The sequence below is a fragment of the Stenella coeruleoalba genome (assembly GCF_951394435.1).
Source record: "Stenella coeruleoalba genome assembly, chromosome: 6".
Classification (NCBI taxonomy): Eukaryota; Metazoa; Chordata; class Mammalia; order Artiodactyla; family Delphinidae; genus Stenella; species Stenella coeruleoalba.
This window is the reverse complement of record NC_137151.1, coordinates 70,000,581-70,020,102: the sequence shown is the minus strand read 5'-3', so window position 1 is coordinate 70,020,102 and position 19,522 is coordinate 70,000,581. Positions and strand designations below refer to the sequence as shown.

The following is a 19,522-nucleotide window of genomic DNA, read 5'->3' as shown; positions in this document are numbered from 1 at the left end:
GGGCCAAATAATAAATGCTTTAGGTTTTGCAGGTCATAGGGTCTCTGTCACAACTACTCAACTCTCCATTGTGGTGTGAAAGCAGTCATAGACAATACTTTTTAAATGAGTGCAGCTGTGTTTTAGTAAAATCTTACAGAAACAGGTGGCAGGACAGATTTTGTTCTTGGACTAGAGCAGCAGAACAATAAAATAAAACTGGTGTTTTATCAATTTTTAAAGTAACCATGTAAAGGTTCCGGGCATTTCTTACTCAACATCCATTTCCCTATTCCGCCTTCCTCAGAATTTCCAGACTTTCAGTCAGATGTCTCTCTCATGTTTATCAAGAAGCTGACTGAACTCCCAGCACTAGAGGAGTGGTCTCAGATTGGTCTAAATTCATTAGGTCAAACCATTCCTCTTTCTACAATGACTGGATCATATAAGCCCCAGCTAAGCCACACAGTGCATGCCATTTCTCAGGCACACATGTCAGTACAGGAAGGGCATCTGGGCTAATTTTGTCCAGTAACACATAATGTATCCTTTACAGGAATGGGCTTCTAGGAAAGAAGCTTTTTCAGTTCTCTGGAAGAGCCACCATAAGGGAGACTTCTTCCCTTTCTGGGCAGAGTGATATATAGATATGAAATTTGAATTTCTGGATTCATTTTGCCACTCGGAGAGAAGCCAGTTTTGGAACGAGGCTGACAAGACTGAAGGCAGAGCAGAGAAAGGTAAAGGATCCAGGTCTTTGAGGACATGGTTGAACTATTAAATCAAACCAACCCTGAAGCCTATACTACCTTGGACTTTTTCGTTCTATTAGCCAGTAAACTACACTCATTGCCTAAAAATTGTCTGAGTTGAGTTTTTAGGTACTTGAGATTAAAAGTATTCCACTGTCTTAGAAAAATAATATGGAATGGGGAGACACTGAAAAGAGTTAGACCAGGTGGGAGACTAGGTCTGCAGTGATAAGGCACAAGGCAGCAGTGAGAAGAAGAGTCATTGGAAAGAGAGAATTGATGTGTGAGGCAAATCTATATCAATACAACCGGAATTCTTACACTCAATAAAAGGCTAAGGGGAAAAATTTAAGGAATATAGTGAGTGAAAGTTTGAGCCCACTCCCAAGGAAACAGATGTAAAACACAAGAGAACTGGAAGGTTGAAGATGAAAGAGACATTTATTTGAAGATTCAGCCCAATCACAGTCCAACAGATGATATCCGCTAGCAACAAAAGATGTAAAGCCATAAGTATTTAAAATATATAAAGTACTCACTCATCACAAAACGTACAACCAGGTTCCATAAAGCAGTGTGTAAAACCATTAAGTATAGTAAAAAGAAAAAAATAATAAACATCTGTGAAAATAAGATAAACTAGTGAGAACTGTTGGGTTATTTTTTGGAATGTAAGAGGGGTCATTAAGAACCAAAAGGAAGTGGGTAGGCTTACTGAATGACAGATTGGGAAAACCTTATTAGACAGGGTAGGACTGATCAAGCCATTCTAGTTATTCACTTTTTCATCTATTTTGGCCAGGGGACATTCTGTCAATAGAACATGAAGTCCACTGACATATAACTTCTGGGAGCCTCAGTAAAATAATAGGGTAAACAAGGGAAACAGATAAGAACTGCTGGAAGAAAGAGGCCTAGCAATGATTCATACAAAATCACTAAGCCTTTTCATATTTCAGTGATGAAAAGGTAAAAAGAGACTTTTGGTTTCTAGTCCAGCACATAAGAAGCTTGGAAGTTGCCGCTCCAACCTAACAATAAGTAAAAGGCAAAAATCAACACATCTTCTTAGACCCAAAAGAGAAGTGAAGTCACAGGGCAAAATGCTGCTCCCAAAATTGGAGAGACCAACAGGCAAATACTGAGAATCACAGCTCACTGGAGCAGCAACCTCTGTGGGAACCAGCACCGAGGTAGGGAAACCTGAACTATGATTTACAAATTGCTGGAGGCTCAGTGTGGAGAACTCTGAAAACTCAAGGGGGCCCCAGTCATTGGGGGCTTCCACATATTTGTGAGTTTTACCTTCTGGATCTCCACCAGGTTCTCACAGTAAACACTGAAGAAAAATCCCACCACAACTTGCTTCCCCACCATGCTTCTGGCAGAACTATTCTGCAGGAACTATTTTGGAATAAACCAGAACATTCAGTTCCTAACAAGGTCTGCCTTCAGGAGAAACTATTTAACCAGAGCCTAACCTGGTGGGGTTTTATCAGAGCCTAAATGGCCTAGGGAGGGGAAATACCCAGTTCAAGCCCCCTCTAGCCATCCTGTTCCATCTCAGCGTATCGGTGGGGGGACTGAGAAGCACATGTGAAGTTCACAGTCCAGAGGCACAGTCTCACTAAAAGACTGAGACTTAATCATAGAACTATAAGACACTTCCCTTCTTCCCCCACCCCCCCACAAACCCAGGCTCCAAGTGGGCTCCCACCAACCTAGGCTCCTGGCTGGGCCCAGCACCAGGCCGACTACCAAAGACCAGGCTTTTGACCCAACCCAGCACCAGGCCAGCTCCTATAACCCCAGGCCCCCATCCCACCTCAGTGCCGTGCTGGCCCCCATGGATACAGACTCCAGATAGGCTGCTACAGACCCAGGCTCCTAGCCCACCCCATCACTAGGCCAGGCCCTGAGGCCCTACCCTCAAGGCTGGCTCCCATGGACCCAGGCTTGCAGTCTGCACCAGAACCAGTCTGGACCCACAGACACAACCTCTAGGCTGGCCCTTGAGGCCCCAGGTGACAGGATGCCTCCTATAGCCCCAGACTCCAGGCTTGCCCTAGTGCCAGGCTGGCCCTGTGGCTCCAGCCTCCAGGCCAGTTCCTATGAAATCAGGCTCCCAGTCCATCCCAGTACCAGATAAGCCCCATACAGATTCAGATGATGGGCCCATCCACTGGTCCTTGGCACCTGGTTGGCTCCTGTGGACCCAAGATCCAGGTCTGCCCATACAGACCCAGGTCCCAGGCCCATCAGTGCAAGACTCAAGCACCAGGCCTGCCCCAGTGAGCCATCATGGACCCAGACACCAAGCTGATCCCCATTTACCCAAACACCAAGCCTTTCTACCTACTAACCCAGGCACCAGACCTGCCTGCCCAAGGAATCCAGCAGCAAGCCTGCCCATAGACACACCAGATGATCCACCCAGAATCTCTGGATAGGCTGACAGGCTCTGCCTGTCAAAGTCAGCCTGTAAAGACTGGAAGAGGTGACTACTTCCTCAAAATCACAGGTACCAACGCAAGGCCAGAGGGATCATGAATAATCAAAGAAACACAACTCCACCAAAGGAAGCTATTAAAACTCCAATGACTGACCTTAAAGAAATGGAGATCTATGAACTGCCTGACAAATAATTCAGAATAATCCTCTTAAAGAAATTCAGTGAACTAAAAGAAAACAGACAATTAAATGAATTTAGGAATATAATGCATGAAGAAAATGAGTTCAACAAAGAAACAGAAACCATAAAGAAAAGAAAGACAGAAATCTTAGAGTTGAAGAACACACTGCCTGAAGAATTCAACAGTTTCAACTGAGTTGAAATAGACTCAATCAAGCAAAAGAAAGAATTGGTTAACTAAAGGGCAGGTCATTTGAAATCATCCAGTCAGAAGAGCAAAAAGAAAAAAGAATGAAAAGAAGGAAGACAGTTTATGTGAATTATGAGATACCATTAAAAGAAACAATCTACACATAATTGGAGTCCCAGAATGAGGAGAAAGGGAGGAAGGAGCAGAAAGCTTATTTAAAGAAATAGTGACTGGGCTTCCATGGTGGTGCAGGGGATAAGAATCCCCCTGCCAATGCAGGGGACACAGGTTTGAGCCCTGGTCCAGGAAGATCCCACATGCCGTGGAGCAACTAGGCTCGTGCGCCACAACTACTGAGCCTGTGCTCTAGAGCCCATGAGCCACAACTACTGAGCCCACGCACCACAACCACTGAAGCCCACGTGCCTAGAGCCCATGCTCCACAACAAGAGAAGTCCCTGCAATGAGAAGCCCACGCACCACAACAAAGAGTAGCCCCTGCTCGCCGCATCTAGAAGAAAGCCTGCGCGAAGCAACGAAGACCCAACGCACCCAAAATTTTTTTAAAAATTAAAAAGGAAAAAAAGAAACAGTGACTGAGAACTTCCCAAATCTGAGGAGATGTCTGGACATCCAAATTCATGAAGCTAATAGGTCATCCCAAAATTTCAACCCCAAATGGTTTTCTCCAAGGTACATTATAATAAAACTATATAAAATCAAAGACAAAGAGAGAATTTTAAAAGCAGCAAGAGAAAAAACTTCTTCGTATATAAAGGGTACCTGCAAAAGGCCATAACCAACAGATTTCTCAGCAGAAAACTTGCAGGCCAGGAGAGAGTGGGATGATATATTCAGAGTATAAGAACTAGAAAATCTGCCAACCAAGAATACTTTACCCAGCAAAGTTGTCTTTCAGGAACGAAGGAGAGATAGACTTTCCCAAACAAACAAAAGCTGAGGGAGTTCATCACCATTAGACCTGTGTTATAAGATATGCTGAAAGGAGTTATTCAAGCTGAAATGAAAGGATGCTAATTAGTAACATGAAAACATATGTATGTAACTGAAAGACCCTCAGTGGAAAGAACCTACTATAAGAATATAATAATTGTAGCAAATATTTATTGACAACTTACTAGTGCAAAGGTACCGTTCAAAGGCATTAATTTATTTAATTCTCACAGCAATTTGATGAGGTAGTTACTATAATTATCCTGATTTTATAGACGAGAAAACTGAAGCACGGAAAAGTTAAGTCACTTATTCAAAGCCACGCAGCTTTCAAGTGGCAGAACTAACAGTCTGATGGAGGCAGTCTGGCTTTGGAGCTTCTGCACATCGCTGCCACTTCCAGAGCCCAGGTGGGGAGGAGTCAGATTCAGGTAAGACTAGTGAGCACAGAAATTAGTAAGAATGGGTGATATGTTTTCTAAACTTTAATGAATTGAATTATTCTGTGGTTTTTCAAAGAGGCAAAATTAAAATTCTGAGCAATACTAATAAGGAAGATTGTAGGGTGATAGGGGAGGCGAGCTGTGTTCAATAGTGAAGTGTTTTAAATTTCTTTTCTTGTCTAGGAAGGAGCCAGAGATTAATTTCAGACCTTGGGTTTTTTTTTTTTTTGGTTGTTTGTTAACTTTAAATACATGTGTTAATAAAAAAATAAAGAAAATATTCATGAAATTTACTGAAATTCCCATTAGAGAATTAAGTAAATGAACTATGACACACATATATAGAATAATATAACCCAGTTTAAAAAAAGGATGTGCGAGTTGAAATGGAAAAATATTCTCAATATATTGAGTAAAAAAAAAGAGGTTATAAAATGTTTGCATTTTAATAAACATATATGTGCTTTTGAGTGTGTATATATATATATATATGTATACATGTTTCTGCATATGTTAACTAAGATTGTTTCTGTTGTCGTTACTGAATACTTTTTGTCTTCTACTACATAAATGTTGGTACATTTTTTAAAGTGTGCACACATACTGTCCATTATTATAATCAGAAAAGAAAAAGAAAGGTTGTGATTTGGGGGGAAAAGAAAAAAGAAAATGTCATGTTTTGCTCTGTCTGGCCATTCCACTATTTTTGGATATTTTGTCCCTATTGACCTCAAATAGCAGTTTATATGAAACATTCTTTGTGGATCAGGATTCTCTGTGTTACTAGAAATACTTATAGCCTTCAACATCACTAAAAGCAAACAAAGAAAAGCATGGTTGAGGGAGGGGAAATAAGACAAAAATGCAAGCACATCTTGACATGTAGTCCAACCCCAGGTGCGTGATCAAGGGGAGGAGGGACCCAGGCCCCGTGCACACAGGCTGACGTCCTGCTCCAGCAGGATAGCTTCGTTTTTTCCTCAGATGACAATACCCATGATTGTGGCTAGGGAAGGAAAACTGCGTTGAGGAAAAGAATGGCTCCCTATGACAGGAAGTTTGACCAGTGTGGCAGTCTCACGCTACAGGTTGGCTTTAGCAGCACAATTGCTCTCACTCAGCATTTTGGCACATTGGTTCATTGTATCCTCTACCAGACGTCACGCCCAATCAGACCAGTTTGTCCAATGATAACTCTGACAACTGACTGCAGCCCATATTATCATGTCTGCTACCATGAACCTCCGCTGTCCCCAACACACACAGAGACAGACTTGTGCCCCCTCCCCCAAGACTGGGCATCCTTATTCTTATAAACGGAGCTCCATTGAGTACTTACAGTATTCAGGGAACTGAGCTAAATGCTAGGAACCAAAAACAGGGGTTTATAATCTGTCAGGAAGACATACACTAGGGGCAATTAGGCTCTTACAGGATAGAATTAATTTAGTTTGTGAATAATCTGGTTTGTTGGTGTTCCTATGAAAATATGTGTGGTAGCCGAAAGTGGCCCTCCAGAGATGTCCCTGTCCTAATTCCCAGACCCTGTGAACATGCTATCTTACACGACCAAAGGGACTTGGAAAAATTACACAAAGCAAATGTGTGTTTAAGTAAAGGACCTGGAGAAGGGGAGATTATTCTGGATTACCCAGGTGGACTCAATCTAATCATATGAGTCCTTAAAACTGTGGTCAGAGGGAGATGTGACTACAGAAGGAGGGTCAGGGAGATGCAACATTGCTGGTTTTGCGTATGGAGCAAGGGGTTCCCAAGCCGAGGTGGCCTCTAGGAGCTGAGAAAGGCAAGGACACAGATTCTTCCCTAGAGCCTCCGGAAGAAACCTTGACTTTAGCCCTGTGAGGAGGATTCTGGACTTCTAATCTCCAGAACTATAAGAAGTCTGTGTTGTTTTAAGCCACTGTGTTTGTGGTTAATTTGTTACAGCAACAATAGGAAACTTATACAACATGCATAATACGCATATTTTCCCAGGTGGAGTAGGACCCGAAAAGCCTACAAAGGTTCAGTGGTCCTGAAGCGCACATTAAGGGCTACGCAAAGGCCAGCTTCCTCACAATAGGAACATCAGCGAGGGAGCCTCACTGAATGCCTCTCTACTAGAGTTGGGGACTGCAAGGGAGGCAGAAGGTCCACTCACACTAAGCTTCACCTGGGCCATGGGCACATGCTGACTCCTGGCACAGGACAGGGAACACTACTGAGGATGTACCCAGGGCGTGATGGTGCCACTCCTAAGTGATCTAGTCCGCATGCCCAGGACAGAGCTGTAAACTCTAACTGACCGGAATTCTTTGTGGAGCTGACAGAAATGCTGTAACTCAAGGGTTGGTCAGGTTGAGGTTTATCAGCAGGGAGGGGACACTGGGAATTATCATAGCGCACCTGGGACTGTGAAGAAAGTGCAAGGGAACCCAGGCCTACGATTCTTGAAGGGAAGCTAAGCAGGGCCCTAGGCTGCCACAGGGACTTTGGAGACACACAGGATCCTTGTGGCCTGCTTCAGTGTCGAATGCTAACCAGGACTCCACATCATGGCACAGATAAGAGCCCAAAGGCAATGACTGTAGGAGAGAAGGGTATTTGGGGGGATCCAAGATGACAGGGCCTCAGATTTTTGGACTCACCAGGGCAGAGGGCATTTGGAAGTGGCAGAAATGAAAAAATATCAGGCTGTGCCTTTTTACTGAGAGGCAGACTAGGGGAAGGCACACAAAGCAGTGAGGAAGGAAGGGGCCATTAGCCTAGCCCGCCAAGGCAACTGAATCAACCCTGTCAGTTCCCCCTCACATCCAGAGGCCCATCCAATCCTAGGCAAGGCTGCAGGGACAGCAGTAACACTTCTTACCGTGGAGAGTAGGGAAAGCTGCTATTGGTGAGCAGCAGAATCACCCCTTGGGCCCACCCAACTAGCAGACTCACTTGATGAGAGGGAAACAGGCCCTCCCACAAAGGGTGGTGCTATTCTGCACAGGGTAACCTAACACAAGTCACACCTTTGAAAATGGACTATTTTTTTTATCAGTAGAGATGCCTCCTTTGTTGGGACAATTGTCAATTAGATCATTTGAGTATATGGAGAGTATCCTAAAGGCTTGGCTTTGTTAATGCAAATCTTAGTCCCCACTATGTAACAGTTGGAAAGTGGGGGCCAGAAGCTCATTCTCATCAGCTTGAGATGACATTAAGGATCCTACACAGAGGCCCTATGACTCTGATTAGATAGAGCAGAGTATACAACTGAGCCAAGTCAATCACAGGTAGGCCCAACTGGATATCTGACACAATCCTGGAGGCAGGTGGAAGACAGTAGACAACAGACGTTTATAAAGCAGTGCAAGAGCTGGAGCCCCAAGTCCAACAGCCAGTTCCAAAACTGAGCCAAGAACCTGAGGGAGTAGTTGGGTACGGAATGCCAGAGCAGGGGTTCAGATATGGGTTATCTTCTAGGAATTTTATCAAAAGATCACTTTCTTCGAAGTAGTTGGTTTTTCATTAGAGCTGACGTGGAGCTGTACAGTGACTTTTAACTCAAGGACATCTTAAAGGCCCTGCTAGACATTTGACAAACATGAGTATATCCCTGCTAGACATTTCACAAACATAAGTATATCCCTGCTAGACATTTGGCAAACACATAAGTATCCCGCTGCTAGACATCTGACAAACATGCAATAAGTGTAACCACAGCATGATTACCAGTCATTAGTCCACACGTCCTGCATTTGCTCGCTCTTCTCAAGGCTTAAGGTCTCATCTCTTCAGTATCTCTAGGGGAAATATACATTGACTTTAAGATAATTTATATTTCCGTTAGCTGATACTACTCTATCTTCTTTTTACCACATTTGATAGATTTTTATCTCTGTCCATTCCTACTTTATTTTACCCTGCATTGAGGATTTTTGGATCTAGACTGTAGCAGGAGCTATAGAAGCATTCTTCTCTGTGCTGGGCAGGAACTTTCTACACTTTGAACCTACAGTGGGGCTCTAATAGCATTTGGAAAATGGTACAAAGAATAACAATTTTGAAAGACATTTAACTTTTAGAAGAAAATGTAGGTGAATATCATTATGACCTTGATGCCGGTGAGGATTTCTTAAATAAGACACCAAATGCACAAACTATAAAAGAAAAGATTAGTAAAAAGCCGTATTTTAGAAAATAACATCTCTGAAGAAAGATAAGAGGAATTATGATTGTTTCTCAAAAACTGAAGCTTTAAGAGATGATGAAATGACTGCACTGGGGTTTTGCTACATAATCCACGATACAATAAATATATTGGTTTAGTTACTGAATGTGCCAGAAAATTACTTGACCCAGTTTTACCCCCAACATGAACTTTCTGACTGGAATTTGCTAACGGCACTACAGCGAGGACATGGTGTACATATACAAGAAACGAAGACGGTGGTCAGTTTTATTTTGTTTTGCTTTTGTCCACAAACCAAAAAGAAATGGGTCTCATGTGAGAAATATGTCCTGATAGGAAAACTGCTATTGACATGGATTTCCAAAGGAAGTTACCAGACTCAATGTGCCCTTTTTCGTATAGTAAGAACACATTTCTCCCCATAGAGTACCGAGACTCTGGAAATTTTTTCTGCCCTCCTCTGAGACAAATATTCCTGCCTGCCCTTGAAACAGATTTCTAATTTCTAGTTTATTCCCTAAATGAGTAGCTCTCACTTAGAAATTTGCATTAGAATCATCTGCAGAATCTTAAAAAAAAAAATACGGGTTTTGGACTCAATCCCAGTGATGTTGATTTAGTAAGTCTGACAGGGACCCTGGCATCTATACTTTTAAAAATTATATTCCCCAAGTGATCATTTCGCAATGCATACAAATGTTAAATCATTATGTTGTACACCTAAAATTAACATAATATTGTAGGTCAATTACGCTTCAATTTAAAAAATTTTATTCCCCAAGTGATTCTAGTGTGAAGCTGACTGAGCACTGTGACAGACCTTTGGGCTCCTGACTATGATTAATCGTTCTACTTTTTACCCTCTGTACCTCAATTCTTATGATCCTGCCCCGTGTTATTCCATCTGTTTGTTCACATGACTCTCCTAGGTCCTTGATCAGTAACCTATGCACAAAAATCATACTGAACAAATAATGTGTGGTGCAAGCAGGTAGCCTGTTAGCACCAAATCGCTAGCATGTACAGGCATACCTCATTTTATTGCATTTGGCTTTACTGCACTTCACAGATAATCGTGCTTTTTACAAATTGAAGGTCTGTGGAAATCCTGTGTTGTCACATGACGGTTAGCATTTTTTAGCAATAAAGTATTTTTTAATTAAGGTATGTACATTGCTTTTTAGACATAATGTACATTTGTATGCATTGCACACTTAACAGACTATAGTGTAAACATCACTTTTATAGGCACTGGGAAACCCCAAAGTTCATGTGACTTACTTTATTGCCATATTCTCTTTATTGTGGAGGCCTGGAACCAAACCCACAATATCTCCAAACTATACCTGTAATAATAGTGAAATGAGAAGATGAGAACATGCTGAGAAAGAGAAAGAATGATAGAGTGCTTGAAAGCACATCAAGACTGAGGATTAAAAGAGGAAACAATGGAACAGCTCTTGTCAAATTGGAGGAAATGTCTAAACTCTAACCTCCGCCCTCTATCCTTTTATAGAAATTACCTACAGCATAATCCCTGCACCAGCTGGCCCCTTAGCAACAGCTTCCCATTGGTTGCCTCCCCTCAGAGGGACTTATATAAAGCTTCTCTTATTTCCCTTTCCAAGAGTGGAGGAGACAAATTTCTCTTCTTCAGGTTACTCTGTAATTACTTTCATGAACCCTCTACATTTCTGAACTAGCCACTATGAAAAGTCATGAAGGCTTTTTCCTCTCCAACCTCTTCACACAGGCTAAACTCCCTGTAACAGAGGTCATGCTTCTTTCCTGCTTCCCACCTTCCAAAGTTAGCAGAGGAATTTCGGACAAACAAGAAAAATGGTCATTTCCTTCATACTCCAATTTCTGACACACATGGTTGGATGAGTGAGATTAAAGTGGCTGAGAAGAAAGATTCAGGGAGATGCTTCTGAATTTCTCTGGGGTCACTGCCTGGGTTTGAAGAGTTCTAAAAACTGTTTCAATTGCGCTCAGGGATAGTCTCCTTTTGTCTCTAAAATAAACAATTACATTCACTATGGCAAATATTGGGCTTAAACATTTTTTTCTTTAAACGAAATTCACATTTTATTTAGGTTGAAATAACCTATACAAAATTGATTTTCTTCACCAAAAATAACAGCAATATTTTCTGTATTATTCCTAGATAAACCACAAAACACTTATTTTTGTAGGTTTTCTAGGTTTTGCTTGTAAATCAAGATGAGGCAGTAGATACAGTCATGGAAAAATACAGAAGAAAACAGACAAATCAGTTGTCAGTATCCATGGCCTCTGATCCTGTCTTGACCATGAAACAGAAGTGTTCAACATATACCTGCCAAAAAGCTTATGAAGATGTAGGCTCAATAAAGGAATGCAAACAGCAACAACCGGATGTGGAACAAGGGAAGGCTCTTCCATTCAAACTTCAACTTGTTCCTTTAACTTCATTTGATAAAGACAAAGTCTAGGGACTTCCCTCGTGGTGCAGTGGTTAAGAATCTGCCTGCCAATTCAGGTGACACAGGTTCGAGCCCTGGTCCGGGAAGATTCCACATGCCGTGGAGCAGCTAAGCCCATGTGCCACAACTCCTGAGCCTGTGCTCTAGAGCCCGCAAGCCACAACGACTGAGCCAACCAGCTGCAACTACTGAAGCCCACATACCTAGAACCTGTGCTCCACAACAGGAGAAGCCACCACAATGAGAAGCCTGTGCACCACAACAAAGAGTAGCCCCTGCTCACTGCAACTAGAGAAAGCCTGTGCGTAGCAACAAAGACCCAACGCAGCCAAAAATAAATAAATAAAAAAGACAAAGTCTACACTAAAACTCTTGTTTGGTGAGCTCACATGTTTCTCTTACAGTCTGATAATTTTCTTAACTGTCCTTTACAGATTTTCAACAGCATACTTAAAACTCCTACCATTCAAAGGTCAGTCATGAGCTTCATGGTAACGTTTTATAAAATGTATACCTCTGGGCTTAAACTTTTAATAGTAGCTCTTTGTTTGACAAAAACTATTATGTTAAAATACAAAATCCTTGACCAGTTACTGAGGCAACATATGAAATTAAATTTCTAAGACTTTTCTAAGAATTTTATCAAATGTTAGCATTACTATAAACATCTTGTCTCCAAAATGTTGATGTACACCCATGGGAGAGGGCTTGAGTTAGGCCGTTAGAACTAATAAGCCAGACTTGAGGATATAGTTAATAGTGATATCAGCTATAGGCTATAGAAGCCTAGGTGCCAATTAATACTGCACTGAAAAACTTACTTTTATCAGTTTTATTCTCCAAGAACAACTGTCTCCAAACCTAGTGCCCAGGCCTCTTTCTGACCTAGTCTGGGTAATGTTCTTGTAGTTCAGAAGTCTTAAGTTCTCTTTCCTGTTTCAACTTTTTGGAATGGCTTAGGGAAAGCTTGCATAGAAGTTAAGGTAAAAGGAAAGTCTAAATAATTTTTGGAATTCTGAGGACATTTAAATATTTGTAGAATTGATTCTTGGGACATTATCACATTTATGCTATGTCACAACCAATGATAATTCCTCATGATTTGGCTTTTCCAGCCACTGTCAGTCACAAAACCATCTGGTTCCTCTGCTGCTACACAGAGACTTGAGTTCTGATACTTCTCCTTCAGCTACTTTTTTTTTTTTTGCGGCACGCAGGCCTCTCACTGTTGTGGCCTCTCCCGTTGCGGAACACAGGCTCTGGACGCAAAGGCTCAGTGGCCATGGCTCACGGGCCCAGCTGCTCCGTGGCATGTGGGATCCTCCCGGACCGGGGCATGAACCCGCGTCCCCTGCATCGGCAGGCGGACTCTCAACCACTGCACCACCAGGGAAGCCCCTTCAGTTATTTTTGTTAATAGTTGAAAGAAGCAGCACAAGAAAGAGCAGGTGTTTCCGTTCTAAGTTCTCTAAATACAGAAATTTCATAAACATGTTTAGCTGGCATTCCAAGAGTTGGTAGGTTAACATTTACCAAGTGCCTACTATGTGCCAAGCACTGTTCCAGGTACTGAGGATACTATGGAAATCAACACAGATAGAGTGCCTGCCCCTTCAAGGAGGGAAGGACAGTTGAACTCCTGAAACACATACTCTACTGGAAGAGTGCTTCTGAGGTCTGTGCTTAATTGTTATGCTGAGGATATGATAGATAACCTTTTTTTGAATTAGCTATTTACTCAAAAGTTCCACCCAGGTTTTAACTAGAATCAGCTAAAGAACTTCATACTCCAAAGTCAAAACTAAATCTGAGGGTTTTGCCACTTCCTCTTTATATCATACAAAATTTGTTAGTTCTATGGTGTTTCATCTTAGACATAATTCAAATCACAAAATGTTCTGCACATTTATAAGATTCTTTGTTGAGTGACTGCCTATTACATAAATTTGTGAGCACATTTTTAACTGAACAGAGTAGCAGTAAAAACAGGAGTATTTTTTGTTCGTTTGTTTTTCATACCCATTTACCTGATCTCTAACCCCTTTACAAAAAAAAAAGATCAAAACAAAACCACAAGTATCAAGCTGCTAAATCCTGAGACAAACGGGATGGGCTCCAAAGTCATCATCTTGCTATTGCATGGTTTCTCCACCCTTTCTTATCTAAGTCACTGATTTAACTTTCAGTTTCATAATCTAATTCCGGTTTCATTGTTTTTCTGCTTAAAACTTCTTAAGTGCTGGCCCAGACAAAAGCCCTTGCCTACGTAACTACATTTGAGCCTTACCTGAAGTCAATAAGATCAATAACAAGGTGAGATGTTTAGATTCTATTTTCCCTCACTGCTTTTGTAAGAATATATATATAATACACATATTACATGTGTATATAAAATCTATATATATTTATTTTTACCAGTTTATTATAAAAGGATATGATGAAGGAACATCCAGATGGAAGAGATGCATAGGGCACAGTATGGAGCTTCCATGCCCTCTCTGGATGAGCCACTCTCCAGGTACCTCCATGTGCCCACCAACCCAGAAACCCTGTAAGAATATTTTAACAGCAAATTGAAAAGGGGAAAAAGTTATTATGTATTTACAAAAACACAATATTAAATTAAAAGATAATTTTCAGGGTTTTATCTTGACAGATCAGAAATTAAAATAATTATAGCATTTAAAATAACAAACAGGGCTTCCCTGGTGGCGCAGTGGTTGAGAGTCCGCCTGCCGATGCAGGGGACACGGGTTCATGCCCCGGTCCAGGAAGATCCCACATACCGCGGAGCGGCTGGGCCAGTGAGACATGGCCGCTGAGCCTGTGTGTCCGGAGCCTGTGCTCCGCAACGGGAGAGGCCACAACAGTGAGAGGCCCGCGTACCGAAAAAAATAAAAAATAAAAAAATAACAAACAGAAGCCATAGTTTCAGAGAATGTTTATATAAAGATATAAACCTGGGCCAAGTGAAAAGCTGGAAAAAATAAGAAATCCAGCCACTATAAAAGAGCTATACCACAGTTGCTTGTATCAAACAGCTTCTTGTAGGGGAAGAAAAATTTTCCTTTCCCTTCTAGGTTCCTTCCACTGGTCTAACAATCAAATTAACATAAGGAAGATTAACAAGAGAAAAACAAACAAATTTAACTCCATACATACCTAAGAAGAGAACAAAGCAGGCTGTTTACATACCTTTTTAGAAAAAGAATCAAACATTTGTGAAGATTTGACAAAACAAAGGGGTTTTTGCTTGGGGTAGCAAATTAATGAAGGAGTAACAAAGTTTGTTTATACACCTTTCCCGGACTCAAATTCCCTATCTCAATGCCTTTCATCCTCAGGGCATATGGAGGATACCTTCCTATGGGAGCTTTGTTTTCTGCTTTCAGGGGAAAAAAGGAGGGTCAGAGTGTTCTTATACAAGCTGTTTCTCGAGTAACTTTAAATCAAAATAATCAATATGCCACCTTGGCATTATTTGGGAACGGCCTGCCCCAAGCCCCATCATTCCCATTGAATACAAAGAAGGTATCTTGGATAGCTGGCAGGCAGTTATGTTTTATTCAGTCATTCAAAAACCATTTACGGAACAGCTGCTGTATGTCATGGAATGCACTATTATAAACGCTAGGGATACACAGATTAACAAAAACAAGGCCTTAGCCTTGTGTAAGTTCATATATGGCACTGTATCAGTGCTCTTAAATTGTTCTATTTTATAGGTGGATTTTGTACACCTATCTGGTTTAATACTTAGCAGTGAATTTTAGAAACATATTTACTATTATGGTTCAACATTTCCATATAGCCAAAATATACACTTTATGACTTATTTCAGACTTTTTCCTGATAAAATACATACACATTTTTTGGTAGAAATTTTGGGAACTTTTCTACACAGAAAAAAAAAAGTGTATTTTTATCACTGAAAGATAATTACTATTGGCATTTTCTTCTAGAATTTTTTTATACATTTGATTTTAAGTAACAGAAAACCCAACTCAAACTTGTTTAAACAATAAAGAAAATTGATTGGCTCACATGAGTGAGAAGTCCACAGGTTGACTGGCTTCAGGTGAAACTTGATCCTACAACTCAATATGTCATCAAGGACCTGTTTATTTCCTTCCCTCTGCTGTGCTTTCCTTGGTGTCTGCATCATTCTAAGACTGGTTCCTCTCATGGTCCCTAGATAGCTGCCAGTATCTTCCTGGCAGTAGAAATGAACGTCAGCATTCTCAGCAAATGTTCTAAGAGCCATTCTATCAAAACACCTTGGTGCCAATGCCCATCCTGACTCAATGATTGAGTCCAACGAACAGAACATACTGATTGGTTAGCATAGGTTAGTTACATCACCTTTGAAGGCGGAGTGAGATTAGCTTCTCTGGAATCATATGAATCTCTAAGGAGAAATTGGTACTGACAGGAAGGGGACAGGCAGTTTTAAAGAAACTAGAAATCATTTTAGACATATTCAAACAACACATTTTAAGTCACTCTAAACACTTGTACTATTTTATCTTCCTCTTCTTTACTCATCTTTGATTAGACTCTATGGATGGCCCAGAGTCCAAATTTTTCAAGGGAGATCATCCTCAAAATTTTGATACAGAATATTAAATAGGTATTGAAAATTATGACACAGATCTATATTTCTGAATAAAAAGGTTATATATTAAATGAAAAAGGTTACTAAAAATCATCTATATGAAAATAATGTGTATTGTATGACCCTATTTTTCTTCACTGATTTATATATGCACAGGAAAAAGTGATACATATGTAGTAAAACGTTAACAGAAGTTATCTTAGGTGTTGTGCTTTTCACTTCCTATTTTCAGTTAACAGTATATATAGGTCAGCATCTCACAGAATGACTGGCAGACATGATAGTGGAATTAAATTAGTACCTTATGGCATTCATCAGTAATTGCTTATCTAAGAATGACTTTTTAATGAAGTCCTTCAATTCCGTAAACACTTTGTTCCTAGAGTCACTGTCCGCCCTGCCAGCTGCTCTTACTTGTCCACTCCATACAAATGTCTCCAAACCACACCTTTGGCTCTGTTTTTTCTCTCTTGAGCTTCTGTTTTCTCTTTAGGTGTCTACTAGAAATCTCTACTTACATGTGCTGATACCTTCATGAGCAGTTAGTTCACAGGACAGTAAGCACTTAGACTCTCATTCACTTGCTGGCTGTTCTTAGATCAATGACTTAATCTCCAGGACCTTAAATAAAGAAAATGACGATAACTTCTTCAAGAGAGGAGACTAAACTAAGTTTCTTGAGGTTTTAGATTTTAGGCCTAAAACCAAATTCATTATCTTCTTGTAACCACTTCCCTCACTTGAAACATTTCTTCATCTTCAGATAATAGAACGATAGGAAACAGCAGAACTTTAGAACTAATAAGGATGTTAGAGTCTCCCTAGCTCAATTCCTTTTCTTTAGTATGATGGATGAACAAATACATACCTTCATTATCTCCTTCCTTTTCTTGCCCTATCAGTAATCCAGTCCCCTCAGTTCTCCTTTTGTAATGTCTCTCAAGCCTCTTTCATTCTTTTCATTACCACCACCCCAGAGTACATCTTTATTTCCTCGTGGCTTGGTTTTTCCCAAAGTCATGTTTTTCCTGCTTTCAGTCTTTCAGCTAATCCTGGGAAAGCTTCCAGATTGCATATCCGAAAATAGTGTGATCACTAAGACATGTTTTCATGAAAAAAGAATTTGATGGTTTTACTGTGGTCAGAGGATAGGTCCAAACTGTAAGGCTAACCTAAGGAACTTCCTAGAGGTTCACCCTAACTTACCTTTCCAGGTCTATCTTCCAGTATTCCGCTAAAAGTCAAAGCCGAATAAATATTTATTTAATTGAATTAATCTCCATACTTTCTAAACACAAATCCTTTTAGCTTTGAGATATAATCAGGAGATTTAAAAAAAATAGCATCCAGGTTCAAGGGAAACAGGGAAGCTGTTAAAAGTTAAGAAGATAGAGAACAAGGGTGAAGTGAGGAGAACAGGAGCAGAATTCATGTTCTATATATTCAGTTCCTGCTCTGTAAGTTTTCCACCAATACAGTTTCCGCTCAGTACACTGAGGGGATATGGATGTCGTTCCCCCGACAATAGAAAACACAAGCAGTCAGGGTCTGGATGCTTATTCTAAGCCAAGCACAGGGCTAAAGCTTTACAGACATTTTAGTCTCTGATTTAGGAAGGTCAAGGTCACACTGCCTTGAGAAAGATGAAAGGCAGGAGTCTGACCCACGATTAAAGACCTTGCTTTAAACTGTGCTATAAAAACGACTAGGCTAATCAAGAGAGGACTTGACAGACCACACGAGGCTGGGGTTAGGCGGAAAGGCAAGAGGCTTCTACACCTGAATTTACGGAGAGGAAAACGAAACGGCAGAGCCCTCACGGCGGCCGCCATTTTGCGGGAGCCGAACGGCCGGAAGTCCCGCCGCCGGCGTCTAGCGGCTGGGAAGCTCGCAGCCTGCGGCTGGAGGCTGGCGTAGCGGAGGACCTTGGGCCTCCGCGTCTCAGCGGTCGGGGGCGGAGCCAGGGGCGGGGCCGGGGTCGCGCGGCGTTGAGTCTCGCGGCGGGAGGCGGAGCCTGAAGGCGGGGCCTCGGACGGCGCGGCTCTGTGGTTCCCCCGGCCGGGGGCGGGGCCAGGAGGCGGGGCGGTGGCTCAGGGAGGAGCTGACCCGGTCCCAGTTTATGAGCGCCTCACTTTTTCGGATTGTGAATGAGCTGCTATAGTGGGCAGCTGGCAGCCGGCAGCTCTCGGCTGGGAGGGCTGGGGTGGGAGGTGACGGTGATTTCCTCCCTGCTTGGCCCACCTCGAACATCGACTCCCTTCTCCCGCGGCCCCGGGATGCAGCCGTAGCAGGTGAGATGGGCCCCCGGGGCGCCGACCTGCGCGGTCCCGGCTCGGCTTTGCGGGCCCTTGGTGACCCCGCTCTCGCCCCTCGAGTCTGAGCAGGTGGGCAGCGCCCAGACCCGCAATCCGCTGCCTGCGCCTGCCCGCCTCTGCCCCGTAGCGCCCGCCTTTAGGACGTGCGGGGCCACCCGGGAAGACTTACGTAGGGGAAGGGGCGGCTTGTCCCCTTTGGTGACGGAGCTGCCATCCCTCAGTTTGAGGAGCACATCACTGTACGTGCGTCCACCCTACCATTCTCAGACTCTTCCCTTTATTCCGGGGGGGTGGCCTCAGTGAATGCCATCGTGGGAGCTTCTGCCCAGGTACCTGGAGCGTTCCGCCAAATTTTCTCCCTTAGCCCTTTTTGGAGCATTTCACTTACCATGCTTTGTGACTGCCATGCCCTGGGGAAGCTGAGCGACCAACTTTGTATCCCAGGCACAGAACCTAGGCTGCCTTTACACTTCCACTGCTGCCTGCCCAGGCATTGGGTGGCAGCTGTTCTTTAGGCGGCCTATTTGGTTACGGATTCTCTACATCCTTATCTTAGAGGGCCAAAGTCTGTCCCTGCCGACAAGAGAAGAGGCAGTGCTCAGCACTCCCTCCCCACTCTGGGTCTTTAGGGAAGACGTTTGGTCTCCTGCAAGTAGGTGGGAGTGGGTGGATGGTGTGACTCCTGGTGTTGAAGTGTGCTTGAATAGGCCCACACTGTATTATGCTTTTCCCACCAGCTAAATGTTATTGGGTGTTTGAGAAATAGCTTAAGAGTTTAAAGCTTTCTCTTTGAAACCCGTCAGAACCCTCCTCCCCATTTTCACTTAATAGCAGTTGTTTACAATGTTAGTGGTTCCTCCATGTTATCTAAACCAAATATGAGTGGCCAGAAGTGGCTGGTGTATAGCATTTCTCTGCTCCCGCCCCAGTGAGTGGTCTTTTACTGTGACAAGGCAACTTTTTTTTTTTTTTTTTTTGCGGTACGCGGGCCTCTCAC

The 19,522-nt window shown here is 42.4% G+C and overlaps 2 protein-coding genes across 4 annotated transcripts in view; one reads left to right on the top strand and one right to left on the bottom strand.

Moving 5' to 3' along the window:
* Positions 1–18,932, bottom strand: part of LOC307187811 (uncharacterized protein) — a gene marked incomplete at its 5' end in the record, with an annotated part of 41,235 nt that extends 22,303 nt beyond the window's left edge. The window contains 4 exons of the mRNA XM_079924346.1: positions 17,417–17,444; positions 17,990–18,299; positions 18,452–18,718; positions 18,914–18,932. Of these exons, the coding sequence (XP_079780472.1) occupies positions 17,417–17,444; positions 17,990–18,299; positions 18,452–18,718; positions 18,914–18,932 (624 nt within the window). The remainder of the gene's footprint in view (positions 1–17,416; positions 17,445–17,989; positions 18,300–18,451; positions 18,719–18,913) is intronic.
* GPR155 (G protein-coupled receptor 155) overlaps positions 18,357–19,522 on the top strand; it is a 42,208-nt gene continuing 41,042 nt past the window's right edge. For all 3 annotated transcript variants that reach the window (XM_079925184.1, XM_079925185.1, XM_079925186.1), the window contains exon 1: positions 18,357–18,501. The gene's annotated coding sequence lies outside the window, so the exon portion shown is untranslated. The remainder of the gene's footprint in view (positions 18,502–19,522) is intronic.